Here is a 15,618-nt window from a genome sequence, read left to right as displayed (position 1 = left end):
AAGTAGGCCTATTTTTTCAGGTTGGGTGCCCTTTTTTCAGGTTAGAGCAACAGCCCCTCAAAATGTCTGTGCACGTCCCTGCCCCTAGTTATGAAAAATCGCGATGGAAAATGGTCTATTAATAGAAGATATGAATGTTATACTGTTTTGAAAACATGGGGTCTTCAGATTTCAGAATCTGTAAACCAATTGTATGTTGTCCAAAATATGTCTTATTACTAAGTATTTTAACAATAAAGTCGTACAAATATAAACTTTGTAAATATAAGAGCAAGTTGTGATCAAAAGACCCGGGATAATTTTCTCGTCAGTCTACAATAACATGCTTGGTATCGCTGGAAACTAGAAATTCCGAGCTTTCCAATGACCCTGAACTGACATGAGTCATTATTTACAGTTTAGAGACTAAATGATTCATGGAACACCTAGTTAGCAGCAGCTAACATGTTAGCAGCAGCTAACATGTTAGCATGCAGTGAAGCAGAGCGCTCAGCTGCTGCTTCTGCTGGTCGGCTGTCATCAATATTTAGCTGGACCGCTATTGGTCAAAGGTGCGTTCTGACTGTGCTGTATTGGTTGCTATGGTAACTGCCGGTAACCAGGGAGCTACTGAAGAAGTGTTCGTACATGAGAAGAAAAACCATCGCTCAGACAGCACACGTCACCATGGTAACTGTTGGATAAAAGCCATAATCCTGTAGAGGGCGTGACACGTCGCCATGGTAACGATACGCTCAGAAAAGAGTAAATTATTTTTACATCACTGAACTGAGGGGAGAAGCTCCGCCCCCTGCTGGCTGAAACCTGACAGAACACACACACACACACACACACACACACACACACCAGAGAGAGTAAGGCTGTTTATTTGACAGACAGACAGGTAGACAGACAGACAGGTAGACAGACAGACAGGTAGGTATTATTTAGCAGAAGAGTACTGTAGTTCTACCAGACTATCAACACATTAATGTCTATGTAAAACAAACTGAACCCTCCTGACCAGATTACTGTTTAAAAGTCATCAAGTTTAGCAGTGATGGAGACTGTGTGTGTGTGTGTGTCAGACTGTGTGTGTGTGTGTCAGACTGTGTGTGTGTGTGTGTGCGTGTGTGTGTCAGACTGTGTGTGTGTGTGTGTGTGTGTGTGTCAGACTGTGTGTGTGTGTGTGTCAGACTGTGTGTGTGTGTGTGTGTGTGTGTGTCAGACTGTGTGTGTGTGTGTGTGTGTGTGTGTGTGTCAGACTGTGTGCGTGTGTGTGTCAGACTGTGTGTGTGTGTGTGTGTGTGTCAGACTGTGTGTGTGTGTGTGTGTGTCAGACTGTGTGTGTGTGTGTGTCAGACGTGCAGCCCCTCCATCTCTCTCTCCAGCGGGTCGCTGCTCCAGTATTCGTGGTTCCAGCCCAGGAACCAGCCGGTGAAGGTCGGGGGTTCGAAGCCCTGCTGCACCCTCACTGTGGGGGTGGAGGAGGGTCTGCCTGACGGGTCGCTGTCCATGTACCTGACCGCTGAGAGAGAGAGAGAGAGAGAGAGAGAGAGAGAGAGAGAGAGAGAGAGAGAGAGAGAGAGAGAGAGAGAGAGAGAGAGAGAGAGAGAGATGAAGACCTGAAGACCTGACCCGGGTCAGACTGGATTAACTGCCTGTCGTCTCACCTGAAGCCACGGCCTCCTTCTTCTCCTCCTCATGCGCCTCCTCTCCGATCCAAACAAACACCTGCAGGAGGAGAGAGGAGGTGAGACAGGAGGAGGGAAGGAGGCGAGGAGGGTAGGAGACTAGAAGGGCGGGGCCTGTATCCATGGCGACGGCAGGAGACTCACCTGGTCCCAGGTATCCAGGATCATGACATCATCAGGAGCAAGGTCATCCTGGGTCAACTCACCTGGAACCTCCTCAATCTGCACACACACACACACACACACACACACACACACACACAGAGTGAGCTATAAAATACTTGATATGAAGCCAGATGTTTTCTTTGTATTATATTTATATTTTAATGAAGCATGCTCAGACTAGGTAGTGATGTACAGTATACTGCATGTGATACTGAGACAGAGTGTGTGTGTACTGTATATATATTTATATAGAGTGTATATATGTCAGCGTGCGGTGTGTTGTGATGTGGTCACGTGACGGACTGCATGCGTGTGTCACGTGACGGGCTGCGCGTGTGTCACGTGACGGACTGCATGCGTGTCACGTGACGGGCTGCGCGTGTGTCACGTGACGGGCTGCGCGTGTGTCACGTGACAGGCTGCGTGCGTGTGCCATGTGACGGACGCACCAGGAAGTTCCCGGTCTTGTTGGAGCAGGCGAACAGACGAGGAGGATGAGCCTCCATCTGGGTCTTCAGCCTGGGGGACCTGCAGTAGTCTGTCTTCCCCCCCAACACCTCCCAGAATGCATCTGTGCACACACACACACACACACACACACACACAGTCAGGGTTGAACTGGTGTAAAGAGAAGAGAAGGCACTGTGGAAAACATGGAACTGACTTTACTGTCCCCCCCCCTCCACTCCCCTGCTCCTCCCCTCCCCCCCCTCCACTCCCCTGCTCCTCCCCCTCCCCCCCCTCCACTCCCCTGCTCCTCCCCTCCCCCCCCTCCACTCCCCTGCTCCTCCCCTCCCCCCCCTCCACTCCCCTGCTCCTCCCCCTCCCCCCCCCTCCACTCCCCTGCTCCTCCCCCTCCCCCCTCCACTCCCCTGCTCCTCCCCCTCCCCCCCCTCCACTCCCCTGCTCCTCCCCCTCCCCTCCACTCCCCTGCTCCTCCCCACCCCCCCTCCACTCCCCTGCTCCTCCCCCTCCCCCCCCCCCCTCCACTCCCCTGCTCCTCCCCCTCCCCACCCCCCCTCCACTCCCCTGCTCCTCCCCACCCCCCCTCCACTCCCCTGCTCCTCCCCCTCCCCACCCCCCCTCCACTCCCCTGCTCCTCCCTCCTCCGCCCCCACCCTCACCTCCCTCCTCCCCCACCCCACCCTCACCTCCCTCCTCCCCCTCCCCACCCCCCCTCCACTCCCCTGCTCCTCCCTCCTCCCCCACCCCACCCTCACCTCCCTCCTCCCCCACACCTCCCTCCTCCCCCACACCTCCCTCAAGTCCCTCCTCCCCCACCCCACCCCACCCTCACCTCCCTCCTCCCCCCCCACACCTCCCTCACGTCCCTCCTCCCCCACACCTCCCTCACGTCCCTCCTCCCCCACCCCACCCTCACCTCCCTCCTCCCCCACACCTCCCTCACGTCCCTCCTCCCCCACACCTCCCTCACGTCCCTCCTCCCCCACCCCACCCTCACCTCCCTCCTCCCCCACACCTCCCTCAAGTCCCTCCTCCCCCACCCCACCCTCACCTCCCTCCTCCCCCACCCCACCCTCACCTCCCTCCTCCCCACCCCACCCCACCCTCACCTCCCTCCTCCCCCTCACCTCCCTCCTCCCCACCCCACCCTCACCTCCCTCCTCCCCCTCCTCCAGCAGGGAGGCGGAGCTCTCCAGGAGGTCAGAGAGTTTCTGAGCTCCCTGCTCCTCAGCTGAGCTGCTGCTCCTCCCTCTCCACACCCAGCAGCCTGAGGAGGAGACGAGCAGGAGGACATCACTGGAGTTCAGACTGGAGGAGACCGGCTCCACCTGAGGAGGAGGAGGAGGAGGAGGAGGAGGAGGAGACAAGGTTTTATATATATGGCTCTGGTTGACTCCAGTATAAAGTCGTTATTGATCTGCAGGTTGTGTTGGTTTTGTTCTTCATGTTTCTGACCTCCACAGCTCTGGTGTCTCCCGCCGGATTGGCTCGAACCTGGAACAGACGGGTCTCTGCCACCTCTGATTGGCCGCCCTCTCTGGAAGTCCCGCCCCTGTACACCACCATTGGCTGTCCCCCGAACATGCTCATGAGGTGGGCGGGCTCTTTTCCCTGGACCACCCGCACCTGTAAACACACAGATTAGACCACTAACCAACATTTGGTAATCAATAACCTGTGTGTGTGTGTGTGTGTGTGTGTGTCTACCTGTACAGCCCCCCCTCCCAGCTCCTCATCCAGCTGGACAGCCAAGATGGCCGACGCTCCGACCTCATCCTGACTAGACTCCGCCCCCTGCCTGGAAGGAGAGAGACAGGTGATAATAAGCAGGTTGAAGTTTTAACATGCATCTGCATATAGATGATGTTCCCCTGTATATATAGTCTAATATACAAGTTATATATAGTTTAATATAGAAAAGTATATTATTTTATCTCACTATGTAGATGATGTTCTGCTGTCTGTTGTTCTGGTAATTATACAGTATATATAGTCTAACATACAGTATAAGATATAGTGTCATATATGTTCTATATAGTATTGTATATATTATTATATCTCACCATATGTAGATGATGTGCCCCTGTCTGTTGTTGTGCTGGTACTGGTACAGGATGATGTAACTGTCTCCTCCGTAGAACTGACCGTGGACAGACGGGTCAACTGACACCTTGTCTGATCCCTCTATACGCCAGATCTACAGACAGACAGGTAGACAGACAGGCAGAAGTGGAGACAGACGGACAAGTACACACACACACACACACACACACACACAAATAAATTCAAATTGAATCCAAATGTCAGTTCAGCCTCTAGCAGCAGTCTGTTTGCTACTATAGAAATTACCGTTATTTATTTTGCTTCTTATTATCATTCCACAACCCCCCCCCCCCAAAAAAAATAAAAATGGTGTGCTCCTCCCACGCTGTTTGCACTAGAAACTCTGCTCAAGTTGCATCTTGTAGTGTTGCGTAGATTTATGCTTGCATTCAACTTTTTGATCCGACTTTTACTTTTTGCGCTTTATGTTTAATCGCAATTTAAAAGCACATACACAATCACTGACAGAATGTTCAGAGGCCAGTGGAGCTGTTCTCACTGACCAGTCGTTAGCAGATACACACACACACACACACACACACACACACACACACACACACACACACACACAGCTACTGGTACTATACGTACCGCTACTGGTACTATACGTACCAGTAGCTGTGTGTACCAGTACGTGTATAGTCGGCCACAAACACACACACAGCTAGAATATCCCTAGCAACCACCTAGTACACCCTAGCAACCACTTGCTACACTCTAGCAACCACCTAGCAACCAAGTTGAAACACCCTAGCAACCACTTAGAACTGCGTCTCAGCAAGCCCACGCATTTTCTCCAGGAAATGGATTCTAGTTTAAACTGTGTTCCGGTGTTTAAACTGGTTCATATGCTGAAGGAACAGAGGGGAACCATGATCGATCGATCGATCGATCTATGGATGGATGGAGTGACACTTTCATAAACTTTTCTACTCCACTCTACTCCTCTAAATATATAATGGTAAATATTACAATATCATATCACAACAACAGTGATCAACAACGATAGGCCTAATACTCATAATAAAATAATTAGCTCATATAGATCGTAACACAGTCTCGAAGGTAAGAAATGTTTGTCTTGTCATCCTGACCTGCGAGACAGGTGTTGGATCACTGTACTTAGGAACCAGTTTCCACAAACCCTTCCCTCCACTGGATGTTCTCTGCTACTCTGGACGGCGAGGGCAGCGACTGTAACATCGAGCGTATTTTGTAGTATTAAACACGCATTTAAACCGATTTCATCAGGCTCCGAAAATTCTTCAAAAAGAACGCAAAGAATGGCCTTCTCAGCCGCCGTAGTTGCAACGCTTGCGTAACACAACAGGGTGTTCGACGCACCGCCGTTTCCGTTTAAATAAACGTTTTGCCGGGGCTGAGCGCTCCTCGTCTCCTCACCTGTTTCTCCCCGTCGCCTCGGTCCACCATGCCGTGCTGCGCCGCCATGGCGTCTGATTGGTGGAGCGTTGACGCATCAAATGGAACCTGTCCAATCAGCAGAGAGAGGTTAAACAGTCATAAAACCTGAACAGAAAACAAAGAAGACCAGTCGGCAGTGTAAGAATCCTGCTGTTGACAGTCAGCGGTGAATTTAACAACAAACTTATTGATTGCTTGATGTCATAATCATCTCAGGCCAAAAGTATTTACATTTAACTTCACGTTTACATTTCCCATCCCAGTCGTTTCAGTGTCTGTTATCCAACAGCAGGATCAGCTTCGTGTCATAGATCACCAACAAGCAACCGATAGTAACGTGGTCAAAGGTCAGAGGTCACAGGACTCAGATGAAAGATGGTACAGCGACCCTAGAATTGTCATGTTGATTGAGAAGTGAGAGTTTTTTAAACCGATCGGCTTACCTTCTCGATCTTTGCGATGTGATTGGACACGTAGCCGGTTCCCATGCCGACGGTGTCGTCATCATCCCTCCAGACCTTAAAGAACTGTTTGAAGAGCGGAGTCTCGCCATTTTGAGGCAGGATCTGGACCTGAAGATGAAGGTGGTAGCTTGGTCAGGTTAGCTCAGTTAGAACGTTAGTCTGGTTCAGTTCAGTTAAAGAGACGAGGTGAGGAAACACCTGCACCTTTAAAGTGAGGAACAGTGAGGGAACACCTGCACCTTTAAAGTGAGGAACAGTGAGGGAACACCTGCACCTTTAAAGTGAGGAACAGTGAGGGAACACCTGCACCTTTAAAGTGAGGAACAGTGAGGGAACACCTGCACCTTTAAAGTGAGGAACAGTGAGGGAACACCTGCACCTTTAAAGTGAGGAACAGTGAGGGAACACCTGCACCTTTAAAGTGAGGAACAGTGAGGGAACACCTGCACCTTTAAAGTGAGGAACAGTGAGGGAACACCTGCACCTTTAAAGTGAGGAACAGTGAGGGAACACCGGCACCTTTAAAGTGAGGAACAGTGAGGGAACACCTGCACCTTTAAAGTGAGGAACAGTGAGGGAACACCGGCACCTTTAAAGTGAGGAACAGTGAGGGAACACCTGCACCTTTAAAGTGAGGAACAGTGAGGGAACACCTGCACCTTTAAAGTGAGGAACAGTGAGGGAACACCTGCACCTTTAAAGTGAGGAACAGTGAGGGAACACCTGCACCTTTAAAGTGAGGAACAGTGAGGGAACACCTGCACCTTTAAAGTGAGGAACAGTGAGGGAACACCTGCACCTTTAAAGTGAGGAACAGTGAGGGAACACCTGCACCTTTAAAGTGAGGAACAGTGAGGGAAACACCTGCACCTTTAAAGTGAGGAACAGTGAGGGAACACCGGCACCTTTAAAGTGAGGAACAGTGAGGGAAACACCTGCACCTTTAAAGTGAGGAACAGTGAGGGAACACCGGCACCTTTAAAGTGAGGAACAGTGAGGGAACACCTGCACCTTTAAAGTGAGGAACAGTGAGGAAACACCGGCACCTTTAAAGTGAGGAACAGTGAGGGAACACCTGCACCTTTAAAGTGAGGAACAGTGACTCTCACAGTAAGTTTCAGAACAAAGATGAGCAAACCAGCTAGCATTAGAGAGAGCGTATGTGTGTGTGTGTGTGTGTGTGTGTGTGTGTGTGTGACCTGTGTGTGTGTGTGTGTGTGTGTGTGTGACCTGTGTGTGTGTGTGTGTGTGTGTGTGTGTGTGACCTGTGTGTGTGTGTGTGTGTGTGTGACCCGTGTGTGTGTGTGTGTGTGTGTGTGTGTGTGACCCGTGTGTGTGTGTGTGTGACCCGTGTGTGTGTGTGTGTGACCTGTGTGTGTGTGTGTGTGTGTGTGTGTGTGACCTGTGTGTGTGTGTGTGTGTGTGTGTGACCCGTGTGTGTGTGTGTGTGACCCGTGTGTGTGTGTGTGTGTGACCTGTGTGTGTGTGTGTGTGTGTGTGTGTGACCTGTGTGTGTGTGTGTGTGTGTGTGTGTGTGTGTGTGTGTGTGTGTGTGTGTGTGTGTGACCTGTGTGTGTGTGTGTGTGTGTGTGTGTGTGTGTGTGTGTGTGTGTGTGTGTGTGTGTGTGTGTGTGTGTGTGTGTCAGAGACAGCCTGAGGCGAGCCCAGACTGGTAGTCGACCTGTTTCTGCAGTCTGATTGGCTGATGAGACAGCTAGACAGGATGAAGAATTTAAACTTGGCTGCACCTGTTCTCCACGCCGGGCGCTCGGCCTGCCGGAGGCGGCGTGGGCGGAGTCACAGGAGGCCGCCGGCGGGTGTTTCTGTGTTTTACAACAACACTCCTCATCCGGCAGCTGAGTGTTCAACACACACGCTGCACAGGACAGGAAGCTTCAGAAGCTAAGTCACATCTTGCAGGAGAAGGTGTGTGACCTGTGTGTGTGTGTGTGTGTGTGTGACCTGTGTGTGTGTGTGTGTGTGACCCGTGTGTGTGTGTGTGTGTGTGTGTGTGTGTGTGTGTGTGTGTGTGTGTGTGTGTGTGTGTGTGTGTGTGACCCGTGTGTGTGTGACCTGTGTGTGTTGTGGGTAGTCCATCTTCTGCATGAACAGTTCGGAGGTCTTGATGACAGCGTGCCGCTCTGCAGCGTTCGCCTCCTGACCTGCAGACAGACGGAACCTTTTAGAACCGACAGGATTAAAGAACCACACCGGGTTCCTTATTCTGATTCACCGGGCTTTTATTTGAGCCAATCAGAGAGCTCTGTGAGTTGTCGTGGTTCTTAACCGAAGGATGGTGAGATGATTCACAGGACAGAAAAAAACAGATTTCAAATTTTTCTGATTTCTCTGGAATGGTTTGGTCTGGTTTGGTTTGGAACTGTTTGGCCTGGTTTGGTTTGGTCTGGTTTGGAACTGTTTGGCCTGGTTTGGTTTGGAACTGTTTGTCCTGGTTTGGCCTGGTTTGGTTTGGAACTGTTTGGCCTGGTTTGGTTTGGAACTGTTTGGCCTGGTTTGACCTGGTCTGGTTTGGAACTGTTTGGCCTGGTCTGGTTTGGAACTGTTTGGCCTGGTTTGACCTGGTCTGGTTTGGAACTGTTTGGCCTGGTCTGGTTTGGAACTGTTTGGCCTGGTTTGGTTTGGAACTGTTTGGCCTGGTTTGACCTGGTCTGGTTTGGAACTGTTTGGCCTGGTTTGGTTTGGAACTGTTTGGCCTGGTTTGACCTGGTCTGGTTTGGAACTGTTTGGCCTGGTTTGGTTTGGAACTGTTTGGCCTGGTTTGACCTGGTCTGGTTTGGAACTGTTTGGCCTGGTTTGGTTTGGAACTGTTTGGCCTGGTTTGACCTGGTCTGGTTTGGAACTGTTTGGCCTGGTTTGGTTTGGAACTGTTTGGCCTGGTTTGGTTTGGAACTGTTTGGCCTGGTTTGGAACTGTTTGGCCTGGTTTGGTTTGGAACTGTTTGGCCTGGTTTGGTTTGGAACTGTTTGGCCTGGTTTGGAACTGTTTGGCCTGGTTTGGTTTGGAACCTTTCCAGATGTAGATGTGTCCGTTGGCTCCGTTGTCCAGGATGAAACACTCGTTGGACTGCAATGCATCCTGGGGGAACGGGTTCTGCTCTGCTACCATGGTAACCTCCATATCACCGGCCGCATTGGAGACCTGACAGAGAGACAGACAGACAGGCAGAGAGACAGACAGGCAGAGAGAGAGACAGACAGAGAGAGAGACAGGCAGAGAGAGAGACAGACAGACAGACAGACAGACAGACAGAGAGACAGACAGACAGGCAGAGAGACAGACAGGCAGAGAGAGAGACAGACAGACAGACAGACAGACAGACAGACAGAGAGACAGACAGACAGACAGAGAGAGATAGACAGACAGACAGACAGACAGACAGAGAGACAGACAGACAGACAGACAGACAGACAGACAGACAGACAGACAGACAGGCAGAGAGACAGACAGGCAGAGAGACAGACAGACAGAGAGAGAGAGAGACAAACAGAGAGAGAGACAGACAGGCAGACAGACAGACGATTAAACAAACTGTATCAGCAGGAGCAGCTCCTCTCTGTGTGTGTGTGTGTGTGTGTGTGTGTGTGTGTGTGTGTGTGTGTGTGTGTGTGTGTGTGTGTGTGTGTGTGTGTGTGTGTGTGTGTTACCTTGTAGAGTTTGGCCAGCTTCCTGTTGGCTCCATCTGTCTTGGTGTCGTCAGTCTGAGCCTCAGGAAGATCAGGCTTCTCTCCCAGGACCTGAACACAGGCAGGGGTCAGAGGTCAGGGGTCAGGGGTCAGAGGTCAGTAGGAGTTAGTCCATATATAGACAGTTAGTCCAGGTTATCATCACCTCCAGCATCCTCTCTGGCTCCACCCCCTCATCACAGATCTGCAGCTTGGCCCGCCCGCAGCGCTCGTTGTCACGGATACCCTTGGATACCTGTCTCAGAGGTGTCAATCAATCAATCAGGATGTTAACTAAACACAAAACAAGAGCCAGAAACCTGCCTGAAGTCTGTTTAATAAATGGACTGATATTAAATCAGATGCAACATGATGAGATCTGCCAGGAGTTAATATCTGAAGTGATACAGCAGTTTGTCACAGCAGATGATCAGTGGAGTGAAGCGGCAGCGGCAGGAAGTGCGGCAGCGGCAGGAAGTGCGTCTGAAGCTTCCCCCTCATTAACATAAAGAGAGACAAAGCGGCGGATCGTCTGTGGAGCTCAGCAGCAAGATGGCCGCCACATGCTTCATCCCACAATAAGAAGTCTGTCTGACTCTCTCTGGTGTGAATTCATGAATTGATGAGGTAATGAGGCGATGTCACAGACGGAGAGTCTCTCGGCCAATCGGGTGGCTGGAATACTGACCTGTGTGGCCTTCAGCCTCTCAAAGCGGTTGCTATGGGAACCAGACCACTGCATGATCTCCTGTAGAGAGAGAGACAGGTTCAGTACTGGAGAACAGTGAGTCTGTCTGTCTGTCTGCCTGTCTCACCTCTCCCAGGTCCAGGATGAAGCTGTCTGTCTGCCTGCCTGTCTCACCTCTCCCAGGTCCAGGATGAAGCTGTCTGTCTGTCTGCCTGTCTCACCTCTCCCAGGTCCAGGATGAAGCTGTCTGTCTGTCTGCCTGTCTCACCTCTCCCAGGTCCAGGATGAAGCTGTCTGTCTGCCTGCCTGTCTGTCTCACCTCTCCCAGGTCCAGGATGAAGCTGTCTGTCTGTCTGTCTGTCTCACCTCTCCCAGGTCCAGGATGAAGCTGTCTGTCTGCCTGCCTGTCTCACCTCTCCCAGGTCCAGGATGAAGCTGTCTGTCTGCGTGTCTCACCTCTCCCAGGTCCAGGATGAAGCTGTCTGTCTGCGTGTCTCACCTCTCCCAGGTCCAGGATGAAGCTGTCTGTCTGCGTGTCTCACCTCTCCCAGGTCCAGGATGAAGCTGTCTGTCTGCGTGTCTCACCTCTCCCAGGTCCAGGATGAAGCTGTCTCCCTGGTTGAAGCTCTCCCAGCTCACAGGAACCTCGGTTGCCCGGACGACGCGTCGACCTCTGACCTGCAGCAGCCTCTGAACCTCCACCTCATTGGTCACAACGTGGCGGAACCCCGAGGCCACGCCCCCTTTCTGAGGTCAGCAGGAAAACAGACAGCTGGTAAATCCTTCCATCCAATCAAGTTCACAATGTTACACAATGTGTTTTATTTATTATCTTTTATTTTCCCCAGTACTGAGGCGTGTTGGTGTCAGTAGTACTAGTAGTAGTATTATCAGTAGTATCGGTGCAGTAGTATTATCAGTAGTATCGGTGCAGTAGTATTATCAGTAGTATTAGTGCAGTAGTATTATCAGTAGTATTATCAGTAGTATCAGTGCAGTAGTATTATCAGTAGTATTAGTGCAGTAGTATCGGTGCAGTAGTATTATCAGTAGTATTAGTGCAGTAGTATTATCAGTAGTATTATCAGTAGTATCAGTGCAGTAGTATTATCAGTAGTATTAGTGCAGTAGTATTATCAGTAGTATTATCAGTAGTATCAGTGCAGTAGTATTATCAGTAGTATTATCAGTAGTATCGGTGCAGTAGTATTATCAGTAGTATCGATGCAGTAGTATTATCAGTAGTATTATCAGTAGTATCGGTGCAGTAGTATCGGTGCAGTAGTATTATCAGTAGTATCGGTGCAGTAGTATTATCAGTAGTATTATCAGTAGTATCGGTGCAGTAGTATTATCAGTAGTATCGGTGCAGTAGTATTATCAGTAGTATCGATGCAGTAGTATTATCAGTAGTATTATCAGTAGTATCGGTGCAGTAGTATTATCAGTAGTATTATCAGTAGTATCGGTGCAGTAGTATTATCAGTAGTATCGATGCAGTAGTATTATCAGTAGTATTATCAGTAGTATCGGTGCAGTAGTATTATCAGTAGTATTATCAGTAGTATCGATGCAGTAGTATTATCAGTAGTATTATCAGTAGTATCGGTGCAGTAGTATTATCAGTAGTATCGATGCAGTAGTATTATCAGTAGTATTATCAGTAGTATCGGTGCAGTAGTATTATCAGTAGTATTATCAGTAGTATCGGTGCAGTAGTATTATCAGTAGTATCGGTGCAGTAGTATTATCAGTAGTATTATCAGTAGTATCGGTGCAGTAGTATTATCAGTAGTATTATCAGTAGTATCGGTTCAGTAGTATTATCAGTAGTATTATCAGTAGTATCGGTGCAGTAGTATTATCAGTAGTATTATCAGTAGTATCGGTTCAGTAGTATTATCAGTAGTATTATCAGTAGTATCGGTGCAGTAGTATTATCAGTAGTATTATCAGTAGTATCGGTGCAGTAGTATTATCAGTAGTATCGGTGCAGTAGTATTATCAGTAGTATTATCAGTAGTAACAGTGCAGTAGTATTATCAGTAGTATTATCAGTAGTATCAGTGCAGTAGTATTATCAGTAGTATTATCAGTAGTAGTGGTGCAGTCACCATGTACTTCAGTCCGGGTTTGAAGTACCCGCTGAAGGTTCTGGACTCGAAGCCCTGGACTTCTCTGTACTGCACCGCCGCTCCCTGCAGGAAGTCGTCCATCTGGACCGCAAAGATGGCCGCCGCTCCGCTCTCATCCTGAGAACACTCCGCACCTGGGAGACAGCCGTCCAATCAGAGAGCTGATCTACCGTCCAATCAGAGAGCTGATCTACCGTCCAATTAGAGAGCTGATCTACCGTCCAATCAGAGAGCTGATCTACCGTCCAATCAGAAAGCAGATCTACCGTCCAATCAGAAAGCAGATCTACCGTCCAATCAGAGAGCTGATCTACTGTCCAATCAGAGAGCAGATCTACCGTCCAATCATAGAGCTGATCTATCACGCTTCACGTCACGCTTCACGTCACGCTTCACGTCACGCTTCACGTCACGCTTCACGTCACGCTTCACGTCACGCTTCATGTCATGTCGGTACCTTGCCAGTAGTGCAGGTCGTACTGCATTCTTCCAGTTCTCTGTTTGACGGTGTTGAGAACCAGGTAGGCGTCTCCGCTGTAGAACCCTCCATACAGACTCTGTGGAACAGGAACCAGGTCCATGTTCTCCACCCGCCAAACCTGCAGCCCCGCCTGCTGCCCCGCACACTCGAACTCCGGGTGGAACACCATGCTGGAAGAACAGAACCACAGAACCACAGAACCTCAGAACCACAGAACCTCAGAACCACAGAACCTCAGAACCTCAGAACCACAGAACCTCAGAACCTCAGAACCTCAGAACCACAGAACCTCAGAACCACAGAACCTCAGAACCACAGAACCTCAGAACCACAGAACCTCAGAACCACAGAACCTCAGAACCTCAGGACCACAGAACCTCAGAACCTCAGGACCACAGAACCACTGTAATTGCCACTGGCGCACGCCGAAACTGGCCCGGGTAGGCGGAGTCAGCACTTGATATTAAAGCGGGCGGCTGCCGGCGATGACATCACCGAGCTCTCCTATTGGCTGAGATACTGAACAGACTAAACACCAGCAGGCTGAGGTTCACCTTCTCCTGCAAGATGTGACTTAGCTTCTGAAGCTTCCTGTCCTGTGCAGCGTGTGTGTTGAACACTCAGCTGCCGGATGAGGAGTGTTGTTGTAAAACACAGAAACACCCGCCGGCGGCCTCCTGTGACTCCGCCCACGCCGCCTCCGGCAGGCCGAGCACCCGGCGTGGAGAACAGGTGCAGCCAAGTTTAAATTCTTCATCCTGTCTAGCTGTCTCATCAGCCAATCAGACTGCAGAAACAGGTCGACTACCAGTCTGGGCTCGCCTCAGGCTGTCTCTGACACACACACACACACACACACACACACACACACACACACACACACAGGTCACACACACACACACACACACACACACACACACGCCCATCCCCCCGGTCTGACTGTGAGATATTAATATTAATGACATACTGATGTTAAAATGTCTTTTATGGCTTTTCATTTGGAGCACATTACACAGAAAGACGATACAGAAACACCATCAACTTATTTAAAGACTCTGCACTGTCTGTCTGAACTACCTGTCTGTCTGAACTACCTGTCTGTCTGAACTACCTGTCTGTCTGAACTACCTGTCTATCTGAACTACCTGTCTGTCTGAACTACCTGTCTATCTGAACTACCTGTCTATCTGAACTACCTGTCTGTCTGAACTACCTGTCTGTCTGAACTGGTTTTACAGCCTGAAGAAGCAGCAGAGTGATTCATCTTCCAGAACACACAAACTCTTTGCTGCAGCCAGAAGAAACAGGAAGCCAGCGTCAGCTGATCATACATTTAATATGAGATATAAATATAATATTCAAATTAAACTAAGTTAAACCAGCAGTAAATCTACCCATTATGATAATAATAATAATAATAATAATAATATGAAAACAGACAGAAACCAGACAGCTGAGAGACAACAGACAGACAGAGAGACAACAGACAGACAGAGAGACAACAGACAGATAGAGAGACAGAGAGACAACAGAGAGACGACAGACAGACAGAGAGACGACAGACAGACGACAGACAGACAACAGACAGACAGAGAGACAACAGACAGACAGAGAGGCAACAGAGAGACGACAGACAGACAACAGACAGACAGAGAGACAACAGACAGACAGAGAGACAACAGACAGACAGAGAGACAACAGACAAAGAGATGATTCTAGTGAATTCATCTGAAGAGAGTTAAACTTCCAGCTGGCAGAGAACAGAAGAAGAATACTGAAGAAACAGTGAAGTTACCTGTCTGTGTCTGTGTCTGTGTCTGTGTCTGTGTCTGTGTTGAAGGAGTTTCAGATGAAGGCAGACGGAGGGGCGACTCCCTTCCTGCTGTAACTCTACCTGCTGGCTCCGCCCCCCCGACCGGACACACAAAGAACAAGCACACCCAGCTGCAGCAGATGATACCTGATCAGCTCCGCTTTGCATGAGCTGCAGCTGGAAACCAGTCTGACAACACACTGACACCTGCTCACACACACACACACACACACACACACACACACACACACACACACACACACACACACACTCACACTCACACAGGCTCTACTGGTTTCTACTGGAGCTGACCAGTACAACACAGTCTTCTACTGGTTTCCAGTGAGCAGCTGTTCCAGCTCCTCAGTATTATTATTGACTCACATTTTCCATTCAAACCTGCAGCCACTTTGTAACCTGCAGACCACATCATGTCTAACACCACTGCTGTAGTGCAGGATCAGTGCTGCCCCCCTGTGGACAGACCGGAACCTTCTGGACTCTGAACAGCAGTCAGGCTCAGTAC

The 15,618-nt window shown here is 49.8% G+C and overlaps 1 protein-coding gene across 2 annotated transcripts; it reads right to left on the bottom strand.

Annotated features, from left to right (window-relative positions):
* Positions 1 to 850: 850 nt before the first annotated feature.
* Positions 851 to 15,172, bottom strand: LOC139922382 (gelsolin-like). Of its 2 annotated transcripts, XM_071912886.2 has the most exons (19): positions 15,075 to 15,172; positions 13,256 to 13,449; positions 12,778 to 12,932; positions 11,249 to 11,410; positions 10,664 to 10,723; positions 10,142 to 10,231; positions 9,958 to 10,047; positions 9,319 to 9,451; positions 8,366 to 8,454; positions 6,272 to 6,400; positions 5,808 to 5,894; positions 4,367 to 4,500; positions 4,011 to 4,101; positions 3,759 to 3,929; positions 3,457 to 3,631; positions 2,288 to 2,409; positions 1,818 to 1,895; positions 1,653 to 1,713; positions 851 to 1,507 (listed from the first exon to the last, which is right to left on the bottom strand). In XM_071912886.2, the coding sequence occupies exons 2-19, from the start codon at positions 13,446 to 13,448 to the stop codon at positions 1,338 to 1,340; spliced, it is 2,190 nt and encodes a 729-aa protein (XP_071768987.2). In that variant the 5' UTR covers position 13,449; positions 15,075 to 15,172; the 3' UTR covers positions 851 to 1,337. The 2 variants fall into 2 exon arrangements, with proteins under 2 accessions (XP_071768987.2, XP_071768988.2); XM_071912887.2 differs by lacking the exons at positions 11,249 to 11,410; positions 12,778 to 12,932; positions 13,256 to 13,449; positions 15,075 to 15,172 and adding an exon at positions 10,791 to 11,136.
* Positions 15,173 to 15,618: the final 446 nt, after the last annotated feature.

The sequence above is a fragment of the Centroberyx gerrardi genome, chromosome 8 (genome assembly GCF_048128805.1).
Source record: "Centroberyx gerrardi isolate f3 chromosome 8, fCenGer3.hap1.cur.20231027, whole genome shotgun sequence".
NCBI lineage: Eukaryota > Metazoa > Chordata > Actinopteri > Beryciformes > Berycidae > Centroberyx > Centroberyx gerrardi.
The sequence above is the reverse complement of the archived record's forward strand: the minus strand, read 5'-3'. Positions and strand labels throughout refer to the sequence as shown.

Coding starts and splice junctions, on each gene's coding strand:
- LOC139922382 (XM_071912886.2), bottom strand. CDS start 13,448: ATGGTGTTCCACCCGGAGTTCGAGTGTGCGGGGCAGCAGGCGGGGCTG. Junction 11,411..12,777: donor AACCCGGACTGAAGTACATG/GTGACTGCACCA, acceptor TGCTGACCTCAG/AAAGGGGGCGTGGCCTCGGG. Junction 1,714..1,817: donor TCCTGGATACCTGGGACCAG/GTGAGTCTCCTG, acceptor CTCCTCCTGCAG/GTGTTTGTTTGGATCGGAGA.